At 40.0% G+C, this 19,327-nt stretch overlaps 1 protein-coding gene across 3 annotated transcripts in view; it reads left to right on the forward strand.

Moving 5' to 3' along the window:
• The window catches only part of LOC126456840 (dyslexia-associated protein KIAA0319-like protein), a 150,200-nt gene that overhangs the window by 125,516 nt on the left and 5,357 nt on the right, over positions 1-19,327 (forward strand). For 2 of the 3 annotated variants that reach the window (XM_050092650.1, XM_050092651.1), the window contains exons 15-18: positions 3,109-3,423; positions 6,335-6,436; positions 8,192-8,365; positions 13,151-13,338. In XM_050092650.1, the coding sequence (XP_049948607.1) occupies positions 3,109-3,423; positions 6,335-6,436; positions 8,192-8,365; positions 13,151-13,302 (743 nt within the window). In that variant the 3' untranslated portion in view covers positions 13,303-13,338. The remainder of the gene's footprint in view (positions 1-3,108; positions 3,424-6,334; positions 6,437-8,191; positions 8,366-13,150; positions 13,339-19,327) is intronic. The other variant, XM_050092652.1, reaches the window with a different exon arrangement.

The following is a 19,327-nucleotide window of genomic DNA, read 5'->3' on the forward strand; positions in this document are numbered from 1 at the left end:
AATGAAAACATAATAAGAATGCAGTGAGCGCTACTTCATCAAGTGCATTAGCCGTGTGTGGCCAGAGTCTGAAACTAAGAGTACACAGGAAGGTAACATATTATTGTAGGTCAACAATTCTTATAAACAGAATAATTATTTGTCATTTGTATAGAAGCATAATAAATATGTTGACACTATTTTTAGAAGTTATGAAATCACAACTTCATTCTTCCTCTAATACAACAGAAGAAAGCTCGAAGCACAGATCTATTTGGTGATAGTGCTGCTGGCACTTCTATGCTTGCTTGTTATTTTAGTGATATAACCATTTTTATCTGCATTTACATCAATTTGTAAACTGGAGAAATGCTAGCAGGTATATTTTTGTGTTTCTGGCTAGGCTGCATGTTCCTTTTTAGGCTCAGTATTTTGATTATGTGATCAGTCTTCACACAGTGATGCCAGTTGTTAAAATGCTGTGGATAAAATATAACCTACCTGATCAGGTGCTTAAATATATAGTTCTGTCGATTATATGCCAGTTTTTTCACAAGAGGTGGAGCCCCTCCACGCCCACACGAGCATGATGGCCAACTGAAAAGGTCTACTACCATCTCTGCATAAGGGTTAGTTTTCACTAAAGTGAGGTGTCACAGGATGTGGGTACTGTGATGTTTGCATACATATGGTTAAGGTTAACCATTAATATGCGCTCCTCTCAAGATAGATTGGGTCGAAAGTCGAACAAAGGGTAGTGATTTGAAGGGCAGAGGAAAAAAAAGTGCCAAGGCAAGAGCCAAGGAAAAAAAACCTCTGTGATGGTTAGGTCAGGTGGCAAGAGCAGTAGCTGGTGTCTTGCTGCCTGCGACATGTCATGCAAGGGTAGGCTTTGTTAGTAGTGGGTATCATGCATGTCGACACCTTTGACGTTGAGTGGTGCTGTTACTCAGTGGCTGCCGCTGGGTGCCGGTGTTGGTCTCTTGGTCAGCATCAGAAAACCTGTAACAGTTAGGTTCATCATCGTTTTGTGTACGATAGGTCATATATCAGATGCACCGTGTTGGGTGATGTTGGTGATTTGTTTGTGCCTAAGTGGGTGAGCTCGTCGGTTCCCTGCTGTAGCCTGGTGGTCGGCTTAATAGCAGCTGGTATATCCAGTCAACATTGCTGATACGCAGCAGCTTGCCGACATTTGTCACTTGTTGCTGTGTGTTAGCTTGCCGTAGGTGGTTATGCCCGAGCTAGCAGTGTCTTTGGCCGCTTATGCTTCCACCTATGGTTGTGATCATAGTTTTCCAGAGAAAGGATGAAAGGACTGTTCGAGTGTCTCAAGTTCCTGTGGCGTGTTTTTTTAGTACTTCAATGAGGGTTTCAAGGCGGTATTAATTGTGAAGATCCATGCTGTAAGTGTAGCGTGGAGCATTGCTAATGATTTGTAGCACTTTGTTCTGTATGATCTGCAGGCGGCGCAGTCATGTAGGAGATGCATATCCTCAGACGGGACCTGCATACATCATCAGTGGTCTAATCAGTGTCATTTATACGGACCTCAACACCCTCCTATTCAGTGTGCTTTCCCTGTTGAGTATTGGGTACAATTGTTTGAGCCTCGCGTGCACTCTGTTGGCAACGTATTGATGTGGTACCCCCATGTAAGTTTCCGGTCCAGCCAGACACCGAGATATCTGACTTTCTCTCGGAAATGTATTGGGCATGTATGTAGTGTTATCTGTCTACTGTGTTGATGTGTAAGCAGTAGTTTCGGTCTGCGTGTAAACAGAACTGCTTTGCACTTGTTGACACTTACTTTAATACGCCATCGTTCCAACCAAGGCTCAGCAGTTCTGAGTGCCGTCTGTATTCGTGAATTAATGTTTGACGGTTTCCAATCCTGCGCAAGGATGGCTGCATCATCCGCGTAGATGGCTAATGTCATGTTTTGTGTTGCTGGGAAGTCGTTAATCTACAGGTTGAACAAGATGGCCCCTCTTATGCTTCCCTGGGGTACTCCAGCTAGGATACCGTGTTGTGTTGATTGTTTACCCTGCACATCTGTGTTGAAACATCTGTTCATGAGATATGAGTGTACGAGATGTACAAGTCCATCTGGGAAACCAGCTTCGCTTAATTTGTGTATGAGGCCATTGTGTCAAAGACGGTCGAAAGCTTTTTCGATGTCCAGGAACACGGCCTCTGTGGATTTGTTCATGTTGTAGCCATGTGTTATGTGTTCGACTACGCAGAGGAGTTTTTTGTATTGTTGAGTGGTGATTCGTAAAGCCGAATTGCTCCAATCTTAGGGTGTCATTGGCAATGCAGTGCTTAGTGATTCGTTTTAATATTTTCTTCTCAACAATTTTGCTGAGCGAGCACAGCAGACTGATGGGTCGGTAATTTTGTGGGAGGGAGTGGTCTTTCCCTGGCTTACTGAATATCAGGAACTTAGCCACCTTCCAAAAGTCAGGGAAGTGTTGGTGTTTTAGGATGGCACTCGTTATGTGTGTAAAGTATTTTATGGCTCTATTCGTGAACTCCTGGTGGAGGACACAGTTTTGAATGCCATCAGGCCCAGGGGCTTTCCTAGCGTTGGTATGCTTGATAGCCTATCTAATTTCATTGCGTGTGGGCTGAGCTGCAAGTCATGTAACCTTCTGGTGCATTTCACGTGGGAATACTGGATCTGAAGGAGCCATATGCCAGTTATCATCAGAAACCTTAGTACTTCACACTCTGCAAACCTGCTGCATTACACAATTTTTTGTCACATTTACAAACACATAAAGGTGCAGTATAAATTATATGTAAGTAATAGGGCACTCACAGCAGAGTATGATTGGCAGAAGATGTATAGGCGTGTACAATAAAGAGCGATAGAAGTGTTTGAACCTTACACAGGCATGTCTGTCAGATACAAAAACTGCATGAGAGTTCATTGTCAGTAAAGCACAATTGATATAGGATGTAATTCCTTTAGTTTATAGTTATTCCTTCTTAATGTCGATGTTGCCATGCCGTGAATAGTACTGAATTTGGTAAATTTGTTCTGTGAATGCTTTTGTAATTCTTACAAAGAAATGAGAAGGAAGGTGGAAATTCATTACAGTAATTAAATGTGTATTTTTGCAGATCCTCACTTGTTGCACCTGGTAGAACTAACACTCAATGTTGAGGGCAGAAGATTGACAGTAGCACAGCAGGTCGCATTAGAGCGGAAGCTCAGTTTGCTCTTACATCAAGAGGCAGTTATTCACGTACGCGAGCTGCGTGAAGAGGACCACACAGGTCGAGCAGTGATCACTTTTTATGTAGAAGAACATGGGGCTGCTGTTGAAGGGCCTTCTGTTGTCCAAAGATTGCGTACCCGCTTGCGCCAAGATGCAGGTCTTCTAGAGCTCTCTGTTGCTGACATCCGGACTGCTGTGTGTCAGAATAACTGTTCAGGTAAGGGCTTCAAATAGATTTCTGGTGTAACAGAAGGTTTCTTTGATATGATGCCTCTGGTGGAAGCCTGGTCAAAAATTGAAAAACTTTCGGCCTAGGTTTGTAGCTTATTTGTATGTAAATACTGAATATCTCTGTTAAGTCTGAACATTATAGATGATAATAATTAGTCCTTATTGTGCATCATTTGGATACAAAATTGGTTTTGTTGGTTTGTTTATGATTTTTATTTTATTTCTTGTGTCAGAAGCATTCATACATCAAAGAGCTACAGGCCACAGAGGGTGCATTGCCCAAAGCAAACTCTGATGTGCTGGCCCTCATGTGCCACTCCTGAAGTCTTGCTTGCTTAGGTGATTCTGCAAGTGACTTGGTTGTCCTCAGAAAGTTCTGCCAAGACTTAAGTCTTGGTTGTACTGGCTGGTGTCTGGGAAGGAGGTGGGCTGCAAATATTGTGGATTTGGTCGTCTCTTTCCTGGCTGCCAAAAGCCTTCATGTACCTGAGTGTGCTACTCCAGCAAGGCATTCAAACTTCTTCAGAGGTGTGGGCCGAAGGCAGCCTGTGATGATGCGACATGTTTCAATAAGAACTGCTTCCACATTTTAGAGTGGCAATACTGATACCACCCTGGGCATGCATGTTTTCCCATGGAGTAGCACAAGGCCAATGCGGATGGTTTTACTGTTTTTGGCTGTGACCCCCAAGTTGTTCCTGTGATTGTCTATACCACATTGTCTCTTGTGTGCGCTGCTTTGTATTTATGAAGTGTTTCTTATGGGTCAGTACTTGGTCCAAAGAGAGACTTTAAGATATTTAGGGGCCATGCAGCATTCCAGAAGAATTCATTCCCTGAAAAACTAGTCTTCTAGAAGCCTTCTTGTTCCTCAGATGGAATGCACACACCTGCGTCTTAGAAGGATGTAGCTTCCACCAGTTTGTCTTTTAGTAGATAGAGAGTAAGTCAAGGGCCTTTGACAGCTGTAGCTCGATTCTTTCAAACTATTTTCCGTGAGCTTTGATGGTATGACCATCTGCGTAAATGGAGCTTTGAATTTTTTCCAGTAGGGTCTGCTCATTTGTATAGATGCTGAAAAATGGCCTTCCTTGGAACAGCCCATTTTTCCTCCTCCATCTGCTTCTTTGTCCTAGAAACTCTACAAAGAAACTTCAGTTCTTGAAAAGGTTCCTGATGGTCTGGGTGTAAGTATAGTCTTTTGTGATGATGTAGATCTTTCTAAGCCGAATACTTGTATGATGCCTGACTTCTTCTGCTATTATAATTTAATAAGCCTGCTAGATGATTGACAGAACCCTTAGTTAATTAAGAAATTGTTTTTATCACAGTAATATTCCTGAAATTAGATATCACTAGTTTGTTAGAGCATTAACTTTATGAATCGTAGAAGAACCTCCATCCTGTAATTTCCGAAATGCAGCTTCTTCCCCCTCTCCCTGCCCCCCGCCATATTTAATCCTTTTAGATCCCTCAAATCATTTGTTAAGTAGCAGTAATCCAAAGGATTGTGTTGGGCTTCCTTGATATCAGTGGCCATTTTAAGGGTAAATTCATTATTTATTTCTATTCAAGACCATGCCAGGGCCTGTGTAGTGTACTTTAATATGAAGATACAAGTGTTGCTTCACAAAGGCTTACAAAAGAAGCGTATGCTCAATTAAAAAAATTTGAGTACACCATTCATGTGTCACTAGTCTTTAAGTAGAGGAGCTCCATGTACTTTTGCAAATATACACCTGAAGACAGCCAGATGACCCTGCACCTAAAGATCATGGCAGGAAGTTCTACATCTCCTCCCATGCTCTGTAAACCACTGTGAAGTAAATGGTACACAGTACTTCGCATTTTACCATGTACTAGGATTTCTTCCCGTTCCATTCACATATGATGCACAGGTAGAATAATTGCTTAAATGCCTATATGTACACAGTAGCTAGTCCAACCTTGTCTCTGGCATTTGACAGTTTGCCAGACATTTCGTGGATGTGTCAGTACACTGGGAAACTTTAAAATCTTACAGTCCAGTGTGTTATCAGTTTGTAGACAGGATAGCTATCAATTTTAATTAATATACTAAACTGCTTGTAATTTAAGCAGCAGTACAAGCTCTACTTTCCTTCCGCTTTCGCCTTTAAAAAAATCTAAACGAGTAACACAACTTGTTGTTAGTGTTGAAATAATAAAACTTCTGAGGACTCACTTGTTGATTAAAATATGACCATCTGCAAATTGCTCTGTATACACTTTGGACGTAGCTTTTTCCAGAATGAATACATAATTTATAATTACTCATTATTTTTTGTATTGTTTATTACTGCACTTATTGCATAATGTGAGTGGAAAATGCTTAGAACAGTACAATTAACGAATAACTTTGGCAGAAAAAGTGATATTTGCCATACAGTTTAATGCCACTTGAGTGATCAGTATGTGGTGAAAGTATGTTAATACCTCTTACAGTCTATCATCCCCTAGTTCCATTTGTCTTGGTGGGTTTACTGATAACTTGCCTAGTGTAAGAATCTTACTAGCTCTACCTGCACCCTTTTAAAACTTAATAGTGTGTAGTAACTGAAATAGCCCCACAAAAACAAACTGATCAACTGAAATGGTCTATAAAGCATACATTGTCTACATTGATTAATAATTCCCTATAGTTTTATGATCACAATCGTATATACGTATCTTACTGATAGTTAAACGGAACTGTCTGGTTTCACATTTGTGGCTGATATCACTACTTATATGTTCAACTTATTATACATAAAACTGAATGTAGAAGTATTGGTGTTCATTTCAGTAATTTGTTTATGCCTGCTTTGGCTTTCACATTATAGTTTGATGTAGAATGTCTATTTACTGCTAGTTATTTTAATTCTATGTTGCTTTTTCAGGACATGGAGTTTGTGACCAGACTACTAGACAATGTCTTTGTGAGGCTTTCTGGATGCAGAATCTAATTAGCCGATACATAGGTGATGGTGAAGCAAACTGCGGTAAGAACACATTAAAAATCCAGTTTATTATCTGAAATAAAATTTTGTAATTTAGTTCTTGCATTTTTTTTTAGGATGTTTGTGTGTTCAGTGTGCTTTGCGTCAATTTACTTTGTTGATCTGTTAGCAACAGTTTTCGGCACCAAAGGAACAGATATGTGATCATTGCTTGAATGTTTGTGTACATATCACAAAAAGGACTCTCCTGTTTGTATCATCATCGTCATTTGTTTCAGTTCTAGCAATTATTGATATACCATAAGTGAAAAATGCCCTGTTCCACCGTAAACTGCAGCTAGCCTTCCCTCTATAACTGGCTGGTTAATTCAGTCTAAAGGTTGGACTAAAGGGAGAACATATCGTCTCCTATAGCACTGTGCATAGTAAAACATTGCGTTGTTCAAACCAATGTTCAAGTTGAGGATAGCGTAAACTTTTATTGCAGAAAAAGTTATTGATATATGTGTGTTTTTGCAATACTTATTTCTGGTTTCCCTGTATTCGGGAAGTTCAAAATACAAAGAGTGAATGTACAACAAACAAGTTTTTTTTTTAATTTAATATCATTCGTAGTTCTCATATGTCCTTTTCTACATATTTTCATAGTTAACGAATAACTTATGACATTCACTCAATACCACATGAAATTTACCAACGAACTAAAATATTTGTAATGTATAGAGAAATCTACTCTCCAATCAAATTGCAGCTGTCGGAAATATGTACAGGGTGTTTCCTGTATGATGCAAGCTCTGTGTACAGTATTGGAGTTCTGAAGATCTGTGCAGCTACACCAAGAGCCTCTGCATGACTTTTTACCAGTAGTGAGGCGTGTATCTGGCTAGGATGATAGTTCCAATAATTTTGATTAGAAAAAAAATCATAATATTTTCATACATGCAGTGGCCATATGCATTTTTAAATTATCATGCATAAAATAACATTAGATCTCTCCAAAAATGTGAGATAAGACAGATTCCTACTTACTATAAGGAAGATACAGTAAGTTGCAGACAGCACGATGAAAAGACGCATACATAAAGCTTTTGGCCACAGCCTTTATCAGCAAAAGACAACACACACCATTCATAGACACAAGCAAGCACACCTCATGCATACATTACTGCCAACTCCAGCATACAGAGAGGACAACATGTAACATATTTCATCAGATGATGATAGGGTATAGGTGTAGTAATAAATTTTTAAATGACTGAAGCATTCGTTCATAAGTAAATGATCATTACGTACTTAATTTAAAAGCCGTTGCCTAGAAAGTGTGCATAAAATGAAATTATTGGCGCGCATATTCTTGAATCGGGTAATTATTAACAGTTCTTTTAAGTAAATGATCGTTACGTATTTAAATAAAGAGGTGTCACCTGGAAAGTGAACTAGTTGTAGTAGCAGTAGTAGTAGCATTACTGCTATTCATTTTTAGTCAGTACCATTATTCCCAATGTCATTGGGTACATTCCGATCTTGATTGAAATCATTTTTAAATTTGTTATTACCATTTTATTGTTATTTATTGCATTAAAATTGTTATAATTCTTTAAGTAGCTTTGTAGTTGAAAATAGTGTTTGTGTAAAATGCTGCTCCGATGTAAGTGAGGGATAGGAGACCTTAACTGATGAGGATAAATAACTAAAAATACAATAATTTAGCAGAGCATATTTCAGGGTCAAAAATTTTGTAACAGTAAAGTGTTCATCCCATTTGATGTATTACATCTATTACTAACTTACTTTCAGATTGGAGTATCTTGTACGTGGTGATAGTGTTGTTTGTGGCAATGCTATTGATTGTGGGTGGCGGCTGGGCCCTGTCATGCCTGTTCCAGAAAGTTTGTGTTCGACGTCCACGTAAAAGGCAGAAGTATTCTCTCCTGGGCAGCGATGGAGAAGGTGATGCCATGATCCCAAGGGGTGAGCTAAACAAGCTTGCCTTTTTTTTTTTATACTTGTATTCTACATAAAATTTATTATATTACAATTTGTAAAATAACCCCTGGCAATGATTTGTTAATGTAAAAATGCAAAATTGCACCATGGTTTTGAACCCATATTGAACTGTAGGAACCACAAAAACTGAGTGGCTAAGACAGTTCAGAGGTCATTGGAAGGCAATGTTGTACCACATGCATCAGGATCATGCCGAGTGAAGCTGTACTTAAAATAAGCCATTGACTTTTGTTAGTTGCTGTGTAGTCTTTCACTGACTTGTTGTTGTGGTCTTCAGTCCTGTGACTGGTTTGATGCAGCTCTCCGTGCTATTCTATCCTGTGCAAGCTTCTTCATCTCCCAGTACCTACTGCAACCCACATCCTTCTGAATCTGCTTAGTGTATTCATCTCTTGGTCTGCCTCTACGATTTTTACCCTCCACGCTGCCCTCCAATACTAAATTGGTGAACCCTTGACGTCTCAGAACATGTCCTACCAATCGATCCCTTCTTCTAGTCAAATTGTGCCACAAACTTCTCTTCTCCCCAATCCTATTCAATACCTCCTCATTAGTTATGTGATCTACCCATCTAATCTTCAGCATTCTTCTGTAGCACCACATTTCGAAGGCTTCTATTCTCTTTTTGTCTAAACTATTTATCGTCCATGTTTCACTTCCATACATGGCTACACTCCATACAAATACTTTCAGAAACGACTTCCTGACACTTAATCTATTCTCGATGTTAACAAATTTCTCTTCTTGAGAAACGCTTTCCTTGCCATTGCCAGTCTACATTTTATATCCTCTCTACTTTGACCATCATTAGTTATTTTACTCCCCAAATAGCAAAACTCATTTACTACTTTAAATGTCTCATTTCCTAATCTAACTCCCTCAGCATCACCCGAGTTAATTCAACTACATTCCATTATCCTCGTTTTGCTTTTGTTGATGTTCATCTTATATCCTCCTTTCAAGACACTATCCATTCTGTTCAACTGCTCTTCCAAGTCCTTTGCTGTCTCTGACAGAATTACAATGCCACCGGCGAATCTCAAAGTTTTTACTTCTTCTCCATGAATTTTAATACCTACTCCGAATTTTTCTTTTGTTTCCTTCACTGCTTGCTCAATATAAAGATTGAATAACATCGGGGAAAGGCTACAACACTGTCTCACTCCCTTCCCAACCACTGCTTCCCTTTCATGCCCCCTCAACTCTTATAACTGCCACTTGGTTTCTATACAAATTGTAAATAGCCTTTCACTCCCTGTATTTTACCCTGCCACCTTCAGAATTTGAAAGAGAATATTCCAGTCAACATTGTCAAAAGCTAAGTCGTAGGGCCAGTGTTGCCTCATGTGTTCCAATATTTCTACGGAATCCAAACTGATCTTCCCCGAGGTCGGCTTCTACTAGTTTTTCCATTCGTCTGTAAAGAATTCGCGTTAGTATTTTGCAGCTGTGACTTATTAAACTGATAGTTTGGTAATTTTCACATCTGTCAACACCTGCTTTCTTTGGGATTGGAATTATTATATTCTTCTTGAAGTCTGAGGGTATTTTGCCTGTCTCATACACCTTGCTCACCAGATGGCAGAGTTTTGTCAGGACTGGCTCTCCCAAGGCTGTCAGTAGTTCTAATGGAATGTTATCTACTCCCGGGGCCTTGTTTCGACTCAGGTCTTTCAGTGCTCTGTCAAACTCATCATGCAGTATCATATCTCCCATTTCATCTTCATCTACATCCTCTTCCATTTCCATAATATTGTCCTCAAGTACATCGCCCTTGTATAGACCCTCTATATACTCCTTCCACCTTTCTGCTTTCCCTTCTTTGCTTAGAACTGGGTTTCCATCTGAGCTCTTGATATTCATACAAGTGGTTCTCTTCTCTCCAAAGGTCTCTTTAATTTTCCTGTAGGCAGTATCTATCTTACCCCTAGTGAGATAAGCCTCTACATCCTTACATTTGTGCTCTGGCCATCCCTGCTTAGCCATTTTGCACTTCACTGACTTATTATTATTATTTGCAGTTATGCAGTACCAAATTAGTTATCTCCTTGCCATTTCCCCTTATCCTTGTGTTACAAGCCTAGTTATTCTGATTTTTACAAGAAATGTCAGCTACACCCATATCAGGTTAGCTGTATGTTTCATTCCATTAGATCCATATTGAGGAGATTCTCCAGGACAGGCACGGCTCATGATTTCCATACTGGGGAAGCCTGCAACATTAATCAATCAGAAGTAACCTAGACCTCGGGCTACGCTGCAGATCTGCGTGTCACCACTACCAAGATTTCAGGGGCTGGGGGGTGGGGCGTGGGGGGGCAGCAATATCACACTCTAGCCACTCTAGATTACTGAACATAAATATTTGATAAGGTGCAAATATCCTGTGTAGTTATTGCTTTCAGAGCTCAGTAATTGGTACAAAAATAAAACTTCATGTCTCCAGGAGGTGATTTTTTTATTATTTTTTAATTAATAACTATTGGAGAGAGGGGGAAGGAGATCTGCAGAATCTCTTGGTTTCATAATTTCAACATCCATTTGCCCTTTTACTATTTTTTATACCAAAACTCTTCAAATATGTGGTACGATTAATGTTTTCTGTGTGATTGGTGCTTCATGTTTGGTATATATTCTGCTAAAACAGATAATATATTTCACTTACCAGGAAGTCAATTTATATCTCATTTTTGGTTAGAATGACAGGAATCACTCTCTTGGCCTGGAGGCAATTGCACGGTGGCACATTCATCACTGTACTCATTTACTATTTTTCCAATCTGTTTGTTGATAATCTTACTCGTTTTTATTTTCTTACAGTCTCTCAATACATGACTCTGTTTCCCGCAACTGTAGCAAATTTGTTTTTCTTTGCAGTCCTGCCATTCGTGGTGATCATTCTTACATCTGCAGCATTCAACAATTGTGATGAAATCTAAACATTCTTGTCTTTCAAAGTCATGTAGCTGCCTTAATGCTTTTACAAAGTTGACAACTTCTCCCACCATTTCCTGAAGTTTGTTACACCATGCCTTTCTGCCTGCTTCATTTATTTCTCCTACAAACCATGACTGAATGTGCCTGTCACTGTTTAAACCATCTAATATGACTGATTGTGATAATCACAATTGTCTCAGCCTAGTTCATGCAATCATTAATGCTCCAAATTCTGTCTGCTTGTGATATGAAGCTTTTCGTTGTCTTGATTACATGTGTGTGCACTGGATTACTAGTTTCAGCAAGACTGAACTGCCAACTTCAGATCCACAGATTTGCTGTTGTGGTCTTCAGTCCAAAGACTGGTTTGATGCAGCTCTCCATGCTAATCTACTCTGTGCAAGCATCTTCATCTCCAAATAACTGCTGCAACATACAGCCTTCTGAATCTTGTTTAATGTATTCATGCCTTGGCCTCCCTCTATGATTTCACTTCCCTCCAATACTAAATTGATGATCCCTCGATGCCTTAGAATGTGTCCTACCAACTAATCCCTTCTTCTGCTCACGTTTTGCCACAAATTCCTCTTGTCCCCAATTCTATTCAGTACCTCCTCATTAGTTACATGGTCTACACATTTAATCTTCAGCATTCATCTGTAGCACCACATTTCGAAAGTTTCTACTCTTTTCTTGTCTAGTCCGCCTCCATAGCGCAGCGGTGGTGTTACCGCCTACCATGCAAGGGGGCCCGATTTTGATTCCCAGCAGGGACTGGGTGTTGTCATCATAATTTTCATCATCATTGACATGCAAGTCACCTACATGACATCAACGAAAAAGACTTGCGATACAGCGGCCGAACCCCAAAAGGGATATCCCAGCCAGTAAATGCCATACAATCATTTCATCTCATTTTGTCTAAACTATTTATCGTCCATGTTTCACTTCCACTCCATACAAATACTTTCAGAAAAGACTTCCTGACACTTAAATCTATACTCGATGTTAAGAAATTTCTCTTTTTCAGAAACACTTTCCTTGCCGTTACCAGTCCACATTTTACATTGTCTCTACTTTGACCATTGTCAGTTATTTTGCTCCTCAAATAGCAAAACTCATCTACTACTTTAAGTGTCTCATTTCCTAATCTAATTCCCTCAGTATCACTTGATTTAATTTGACTACATTCCACTATCGTTTTGCTTTTGTTGATGTATATTCTCCATTCAAGAACTGTCTATTCCGTTCAACTGCTCTTCCAGGTCCTTTGCTGTCTCTAACAGAACTACAATGTCATCACCCAATCCACAGAGTACAGATTATAAAATCATGCTGTGCAATAAACAGCACATCTGTTTTCATACCATCATAATGGACTCATAATAAAAAAGACTGTAGAACTTAAAAAATGTAGCTTGTCATCATGGACTAGAACAAGTGTGGCACACGCAGCTATACTTTTGAATTTCCTACACTCTCTTGGTAGAAAACAAACATGCAGTTTTTCACACAGCATGATTTCATAACATGTTTCTGTGGATCTGAAAATGGCAGCTTGTGTGTGTGTGCAGGGGGGGGGGGGGGGGGGGGGGGGTGGCGCTTAATTCAGAAGAAAGCATGTGGTTACTTGTCTCCATAGGGGAACAAGTAAACCATATTTCAATAAAATCTGTGGTGGTGGGTGAGATGGCATGGATGACTTGACATGGAATGACTACTTTTAAAATAGAAGACAGTTCTAGTTTTAGAATTTAACTTTAATGCCAGATGATTTGCCTAAATTTGTTTTCCATTTCTTTAATTTTATAGCTCCTCATGGGAAGGTCATGCTGTCAGAATCAGACTCTGATTCCGATGTTCTCTTTGAGAGCCGCAAATGCAAAATGAATGGAGATTTGAGAAATGGTCATGGAAAGATTCGAAATGGTTTTATAAAAGGAGGCCATCGTGTGAAAACATGAAAAACATTCCACTGCAGATGCATGGTATTATGAAATGTAAGTATTTGTAATATTCATATGTTTCCAGTTTTGACAGAATATTGATTTATTTTATACAAAAATTATTTACGATCTCTTTAATTTTGTAGCGTAACACTCACACTTTTTGAGCTGTTCTCAGCAGTTTACATTCAAGCATTCTGTTTCCTTGATGTTCTTAACTGCTATACACTGAGTCATCTGTCCCCCTCTCTATCCCACTGCCAGACAACATGGTGTACAATAGTTAGTAGTAGAATCACTTGATTTCTATTTTGAAATTAACAACCAGTAACTGGTTGTTTTGTTGACATATGCCTTATTGCATTTGTTGTTATCTTTGCTTTCAAAATAAGCTGAAGGAGGCGGTATTTATCTCCACTGGCTATGTGATCAAAACATGGCTAAAATGTAATATTACAATGGTTTTAAGATGAAAAGTAGCTCTCTATATTTTTTTGATTGTTGATATACTTTTCTTTAGGTAGTTGAATATTTTTTGAGTCATTATTCTGGCCAGTACTTATCCTCAGGAGGAAAAGTACTGATGATAGACACAAACAAAAGTACACTCATTATCCTAGCTTTGTGAACTAACAGTTCATTTTTCAAGGGCGGAGAGAGGGAATGGTTGGGAAAGGTTAAAAATGAAAGGCAGGCCTCTCGGATCCCAGGATGAGGGAGTGCACCCAATGGGATGATGAGGGGAAAACAAAGATCTGCCATGTGCATAGCATGTTGACTTGATGAGACAGAGCTGATGAGACCAGTGGCTTGCAATTGGGGAAGTTCATTTTTTACAGCTTTTGTGATGTGGTGCATCATCTGTGCCACTGAATGCTTAATACACATGGTAGCCAGATGCCCTTTCTTGTTGCAAATATAGAACACTGTATGCTTGCTGTGACATTTGGGACACCTTTCACAAGGCATTTCTGGACCTTGAAAGCCTCTCACTCATACAATCAGACTTATCGGGTGTCATAGAACAAATTCTCGGTGGTGTAACTTGCCATCATCATCAGGTTATTCTTGCTGACTGACATGCTGGGCTGGAGGGTGGAATATTTATACTTCCCCTCCCACTCCTGACCCATATGTAAACTGCAAAATGTGTCGTTTGTGATGGTGTTCTCGATCTCAGGAATTGAGTGGTGGACCTCAGTCAGCAATCTGTTCAGTATTCTGCCTCAGCTGCATCAGAAGCAGCTTCAGTGCTGGGTTCTGTGCTTGGAGAAGTTGAAATCCAATTTCCTTATTAATTAGGTTCTGTCATAGCCAGATTTCAGTGGCCTCCTTGTATACACAGTCCCAAAAGAGGGATGCATTTTTCAAAACTTTTGTGTCTTCATACCTCATTTTAGAGTTTGGATCTCAGCAATTTTCAGCAGTTGCTGATTTTGTTGACAGCACCTTTCTTCAACCTTGCTAATGGCTTATCTGACATACGCTGTCCTGCAGTTGCATGGTATGTGGTACACACCAAGTTTCCAGAGTCCCAGATCATCTTTTACTGACCAAGAAGTAGTATAATTTTTACCAGCAGGTTGTACGTATACATTTGAGGGCGTGTCAGTGGAAAATTCTGCCAGTTTTTCCCAGTATGTTGCATATGAAATGTAAGCTCTCTCTGTGTGTGTACCTTCCTCAGCTCTCGATTGTGGTGGGGCTTCCTGCCTGTCAACTGGCTTTGGGCTCATTACAATGCTGAACTTCCTTTGCCATAGATCAAATGAGCTCTGTGGACTACCTTGTGTAGCACTCCTTCCTTTTGTGATGGGTGATGACAACTGGAGACATGAAGGTATTGGTTCATGTAAGATGCCTTGTGGAGGATGCTGCGTCCCAGACTTCCATCCGGTTTTCTCTGTACCAGAACATTCAAGAATGGGATTTTGTTCCACCTTCATAGTGGACTTTATTAAGTTGTGGATAGAGTTAAGGTGTTGCAAGAACATTTGTAGTCATTCTTCCCTATGTGGCCATATGATAAGGCTAGCAAATTTTCCTCAAAACGTTCCATGTACATATTGGCAACAGTAAGTGACAGTGGGCTACCCATAAGCACGTGGATCCAAATTTCTTTCCAGTTAGTTCTAGGAATGTCTTAATTGGTACCCTAGTGAAAGTGACACAACATGGAAACTGCCCATAAGATCTGAGTAGGTCAGTCTGAAATTTTGTAAAAATTATATTAACTTAGCAGAATTCTTAATGTGCTGACATTTTTCAGCTGTCAGAACCAAAACTGTTCTCAGGTGTTTCACAACCGGGTACATTCATGGTCCTGTTATGCTTACTATGGGCCTCAAAGGCTATGCCCTCCTTGTGCACCTTTGGAAGTTCATACAGCTCGGGTGGTGCAGCAGCAAGATGTCAAAGTTTATTCACTGTCTCATCTGTAAAAAATTTTGAAGATGTTCAGTTTTTATATGCTGCATCCAGCTGGTTGTATCTGAAATCATTTTCCTGTAAGAAGTGTCATTTAGATGATTGTACATTTTCCCTTCAATTGTTAGTCTAATTTGATGTGACAAAAGACAGAACGTGTTAGACAATGTGGCTAACCCAAGAAACTTTGTTTCATTCAACCAGATAACTCTAGTTACAGAATATACATACCCCAGACTAAGATTCATCAGAAGGAAGTGTAATTCATCCGCAAAGAAATTTACTTACGAAACTCTCATTCAACTGTACTTGAATACTGTTCAACATTTTGGGACTCCTGCCAAGTTAGATTAGTAGAACAGACAGAGAACAGTTGCATGATTTTTCACAAGGAACACTAGAACACCATGTAGATGCTTAAAAAATTCATGTGGGAGTCAAAACATGAAGGAAAATGCCATATATTGCAGAAAGGTCTTACCGTTGAAATTGTGAGACCAGATATTCCAAAATGAGTTAACAAAAATGTTTGTTTCTCTGATGTATGTGTTGCATAATAACCAGTGAGAGTGGAATTAGAGAAATTGAGGGTAATATGGAGGCATACTAAGAATCTTACTTCCCACATTCCTGATAGAAGGGCAAAAATAATACTGGTACACACGCACACTCTGCAGTGCACCATAGCATAGCTTTTTGAGTATAAGTGTAGGTGGACATTTAGAACAGCATGAGAATTCATTAATTCTCTAGTATACGGTTTCTCAGAGTTACCTGACTTCCCATCCAGAGTAATTCAGCAGCAACTTTTAAATTAAATAGTTTCAGAATACTCTGGATGTTACAGCATCAGGTTAAAGAACCTTGTAGAAATTGGCAGTGAACTACAAATGTTGAGAAAGAGAGAGAATGAAGTGTTCCTTGATTCACATTCATAGCAAGAATTGTGACATTGATCCTTTCTCAGTAAAATTACAGTGCCTCAGCAGCAGCTTTGCCGTTGAACCAGACACTACCACTTTGTTTTCTCTTTCTCAGCCAATCTGTGATGTTGACACATCTTTGATCTTAAGGAAGAGGACAATATTTAGATTTAATGACACATCAAAGAGAAAGCCATGTGAGTTGGAGCACAGGCTCAGATAGGCCAGTGTTGGGGAAGGATATCAGTCATGAACTTTTCAAAGAAACTGTTATGACATTTGTTGGAATAGGGAAATAATGGAAAATCCAAAAGTGTGTGGCTGAATGGGAATCTCCTCTTGAATGTAAGTCCAGTGCAGTAAACACCTTGCTCAGTGTATTTATTCTTATTCTTGACATCTTCATCATATAGTATCCCTGTTGTGGACCTTATAGACATCCTGGACTTTAGCCGGCTGGTGTGGTCGAGCGGTTCTAGGCACTTCAGTCTGGAACTGCGCGACCGCTACGGTCGCAGGTTCGAATCCTGTCTCGGGCATGGATGTGTGTGATGTCCGTAGGTTAGTTAGGTTTAAGTAGTTCTAAGTTCTAGGGGACTGATGACCTCAGATGTTAAGTCCCATACTGCTCAGAGCTATTTGAACCATCCTGAACTTTGGAGTTAGTGTAAGGTTCCACACGAAAAATAAGAACATTTGCACCTTTTTGAGTTACGGATTCTGAATTTTTAACTTTGTATGAAATGTCATACATTCATCACATATCCTAAAATTGACTGAAATACAGTTTCAGGGTCTTCAAAATATCAGTTTTGTGGGCTGTACTGTATCAGATTGTATCAACACACAAATATGTAGCTGATTAACACTCTGAACTCGGGCAACATTATAAGCAAACCATGGGCCCTCAGGCAACCCATGACTCTTTCGTGAGTGTGTGCGTGGCGAGCATGGAGCCCCAAGCTATTGCAGTGTGTACTTTCTTGCCTGTGCTGCAATCTCTCATCTCTGGCTATCATTCCATCTCTCTCTCAATTTCTCATGGTGGCAGCCTTTGTTGTTGACCCATCTATTCCCAATGTTCTGCCTTCCTGTCTTGGAATATTCTTTCATTCACCACCTTTTGGCTAAAGTAATTTGTGGTGCCCTGATGGGTTTAACCATCATTTTTCAAATTTTTCTGTAGTGTGGACTGACTGGGGGAAGAACACCTTAAATAGCACACTGCATGCAGTGTTAAAGGTCATCTGTTCACGGTACTTCTATAGGCTCATATTTGCACTTGAAAGCCAATGCAGTTGCCAATCTGACATGTTAGGGTCATTAAGTACCCTTTTGGTTGACCCCATGACAACACAAAGATCACACTGTGGATGTCCTAGCTGCTAGCTCCCAGTGCATGCCCTCTTGCTAGATGGCCTTTGCTGTGTCTGGGTGACACTCATTGGGAGAGCTCTTGACTGGGGTAAGCGGCATCAGGGCTTATGATTCACACATGAAATCTGTTAAATTACACCAAAAATTGGCTGTTCTGGTCCAACCATCTCTTCAGACAGGAATTGAAATTTCAGTGCAGGCAGTTATAACCCTGCTGCTTTCCTTATCCTGGCTACCCCATGGGAAGACGGACAGGCCACACATCTGGGACTGAAAAAAGTTATCCAAAACTTAGTATGTACCCAAACTAATGGACATACTTTTACCACAACAAATCCATAATTTTTTGTGGAACATACTGAAGATAAATTTGGAGAAGTTGAGTCATTGGGAAAAATGCACAATGGATCTCTATTGATTGAAGCCTCCTTTGCTGCACGATCTGCAATTCTTCAGGCATGTGACTGTCTGGGTGACGTACCAGCCAAAGCAAATGAGGAGCTGCAGGTTAATCTTGAGTGGTAAGGTATACATTTTGTCCAATGCTTCCAAAAAGATCCAAAGGATAATAGAACAGATACAGGCACCTTTATAGAAGCCTTTGAAGGGATTGTTCTCCCAGAAAAAGTTAGTCATGATGTACAGCTGTGATGTGAAACTGCACATACCACTACCCATGAAGTGCTTCTGATGCTTGTGCTTTGGTCAAATACATGGCAGACCCAAAATGTGGTAACTACAGATGATCACTCCACAAAGAAACTTCTTGTGAAGAACTACTCTTGCATGTCAGTTGTATGGACTGCCATCCTCCATGTTCACTGGTTTGCCCAGTCTTCAAGAGAGAAAAGAAAATTTAGGAACATAAATTTATTGACCATCTGTGTTACACGGAGGCACATAAAAAGTATGAACACCTACATCTTGTTGATATGACATCTAATTATGTGTGGGTCACACCCATCACTCCCACAACTTCAGTTTTTTTTTCAAAACCAGTTCTCCCACCACCCTCCTCTCTTGTGTTTCCTGTGGCACTGCCTTTGGAAACCACTTCCCACATCTAGCTGGAGGAGCAGCTCCCTCCTCTGGCAGAGACCAGTGACAGGGCTCCCTCTCATACCGTACTTACTCGAATCTAAGCCGCACTTTTCTTCTGGTTTTTGTAATCCAAAAAACCACCTGCGGCTTAGAATCGAGTGCAAAGTAAGCGGAAGTTCTGAAAAATGTTGGTAGTTGCCGCCACAACTAACTTCAGCCGAGAATATATGTAGCGCTACACAGGCATGCTTTACAGGCACAAAGATAAATACTGG

This window comes from Schistocerca serialis, chromosome 2 (genome assembly GCF_023864345.2).
Source record: "Schistocerca serialis cubense isolate TAMUIC-IGC-003099 chromosome 2, iqSchSeri2.2, whole genome shotgun sequence".
In the NCBI taxonomy this organism is placed as follows: Eukaryota; Metazoa; Arthropoda; class Insecta; order Orthoptera; family Acrididae; genus Schistocerca; species Schistocerca serialis.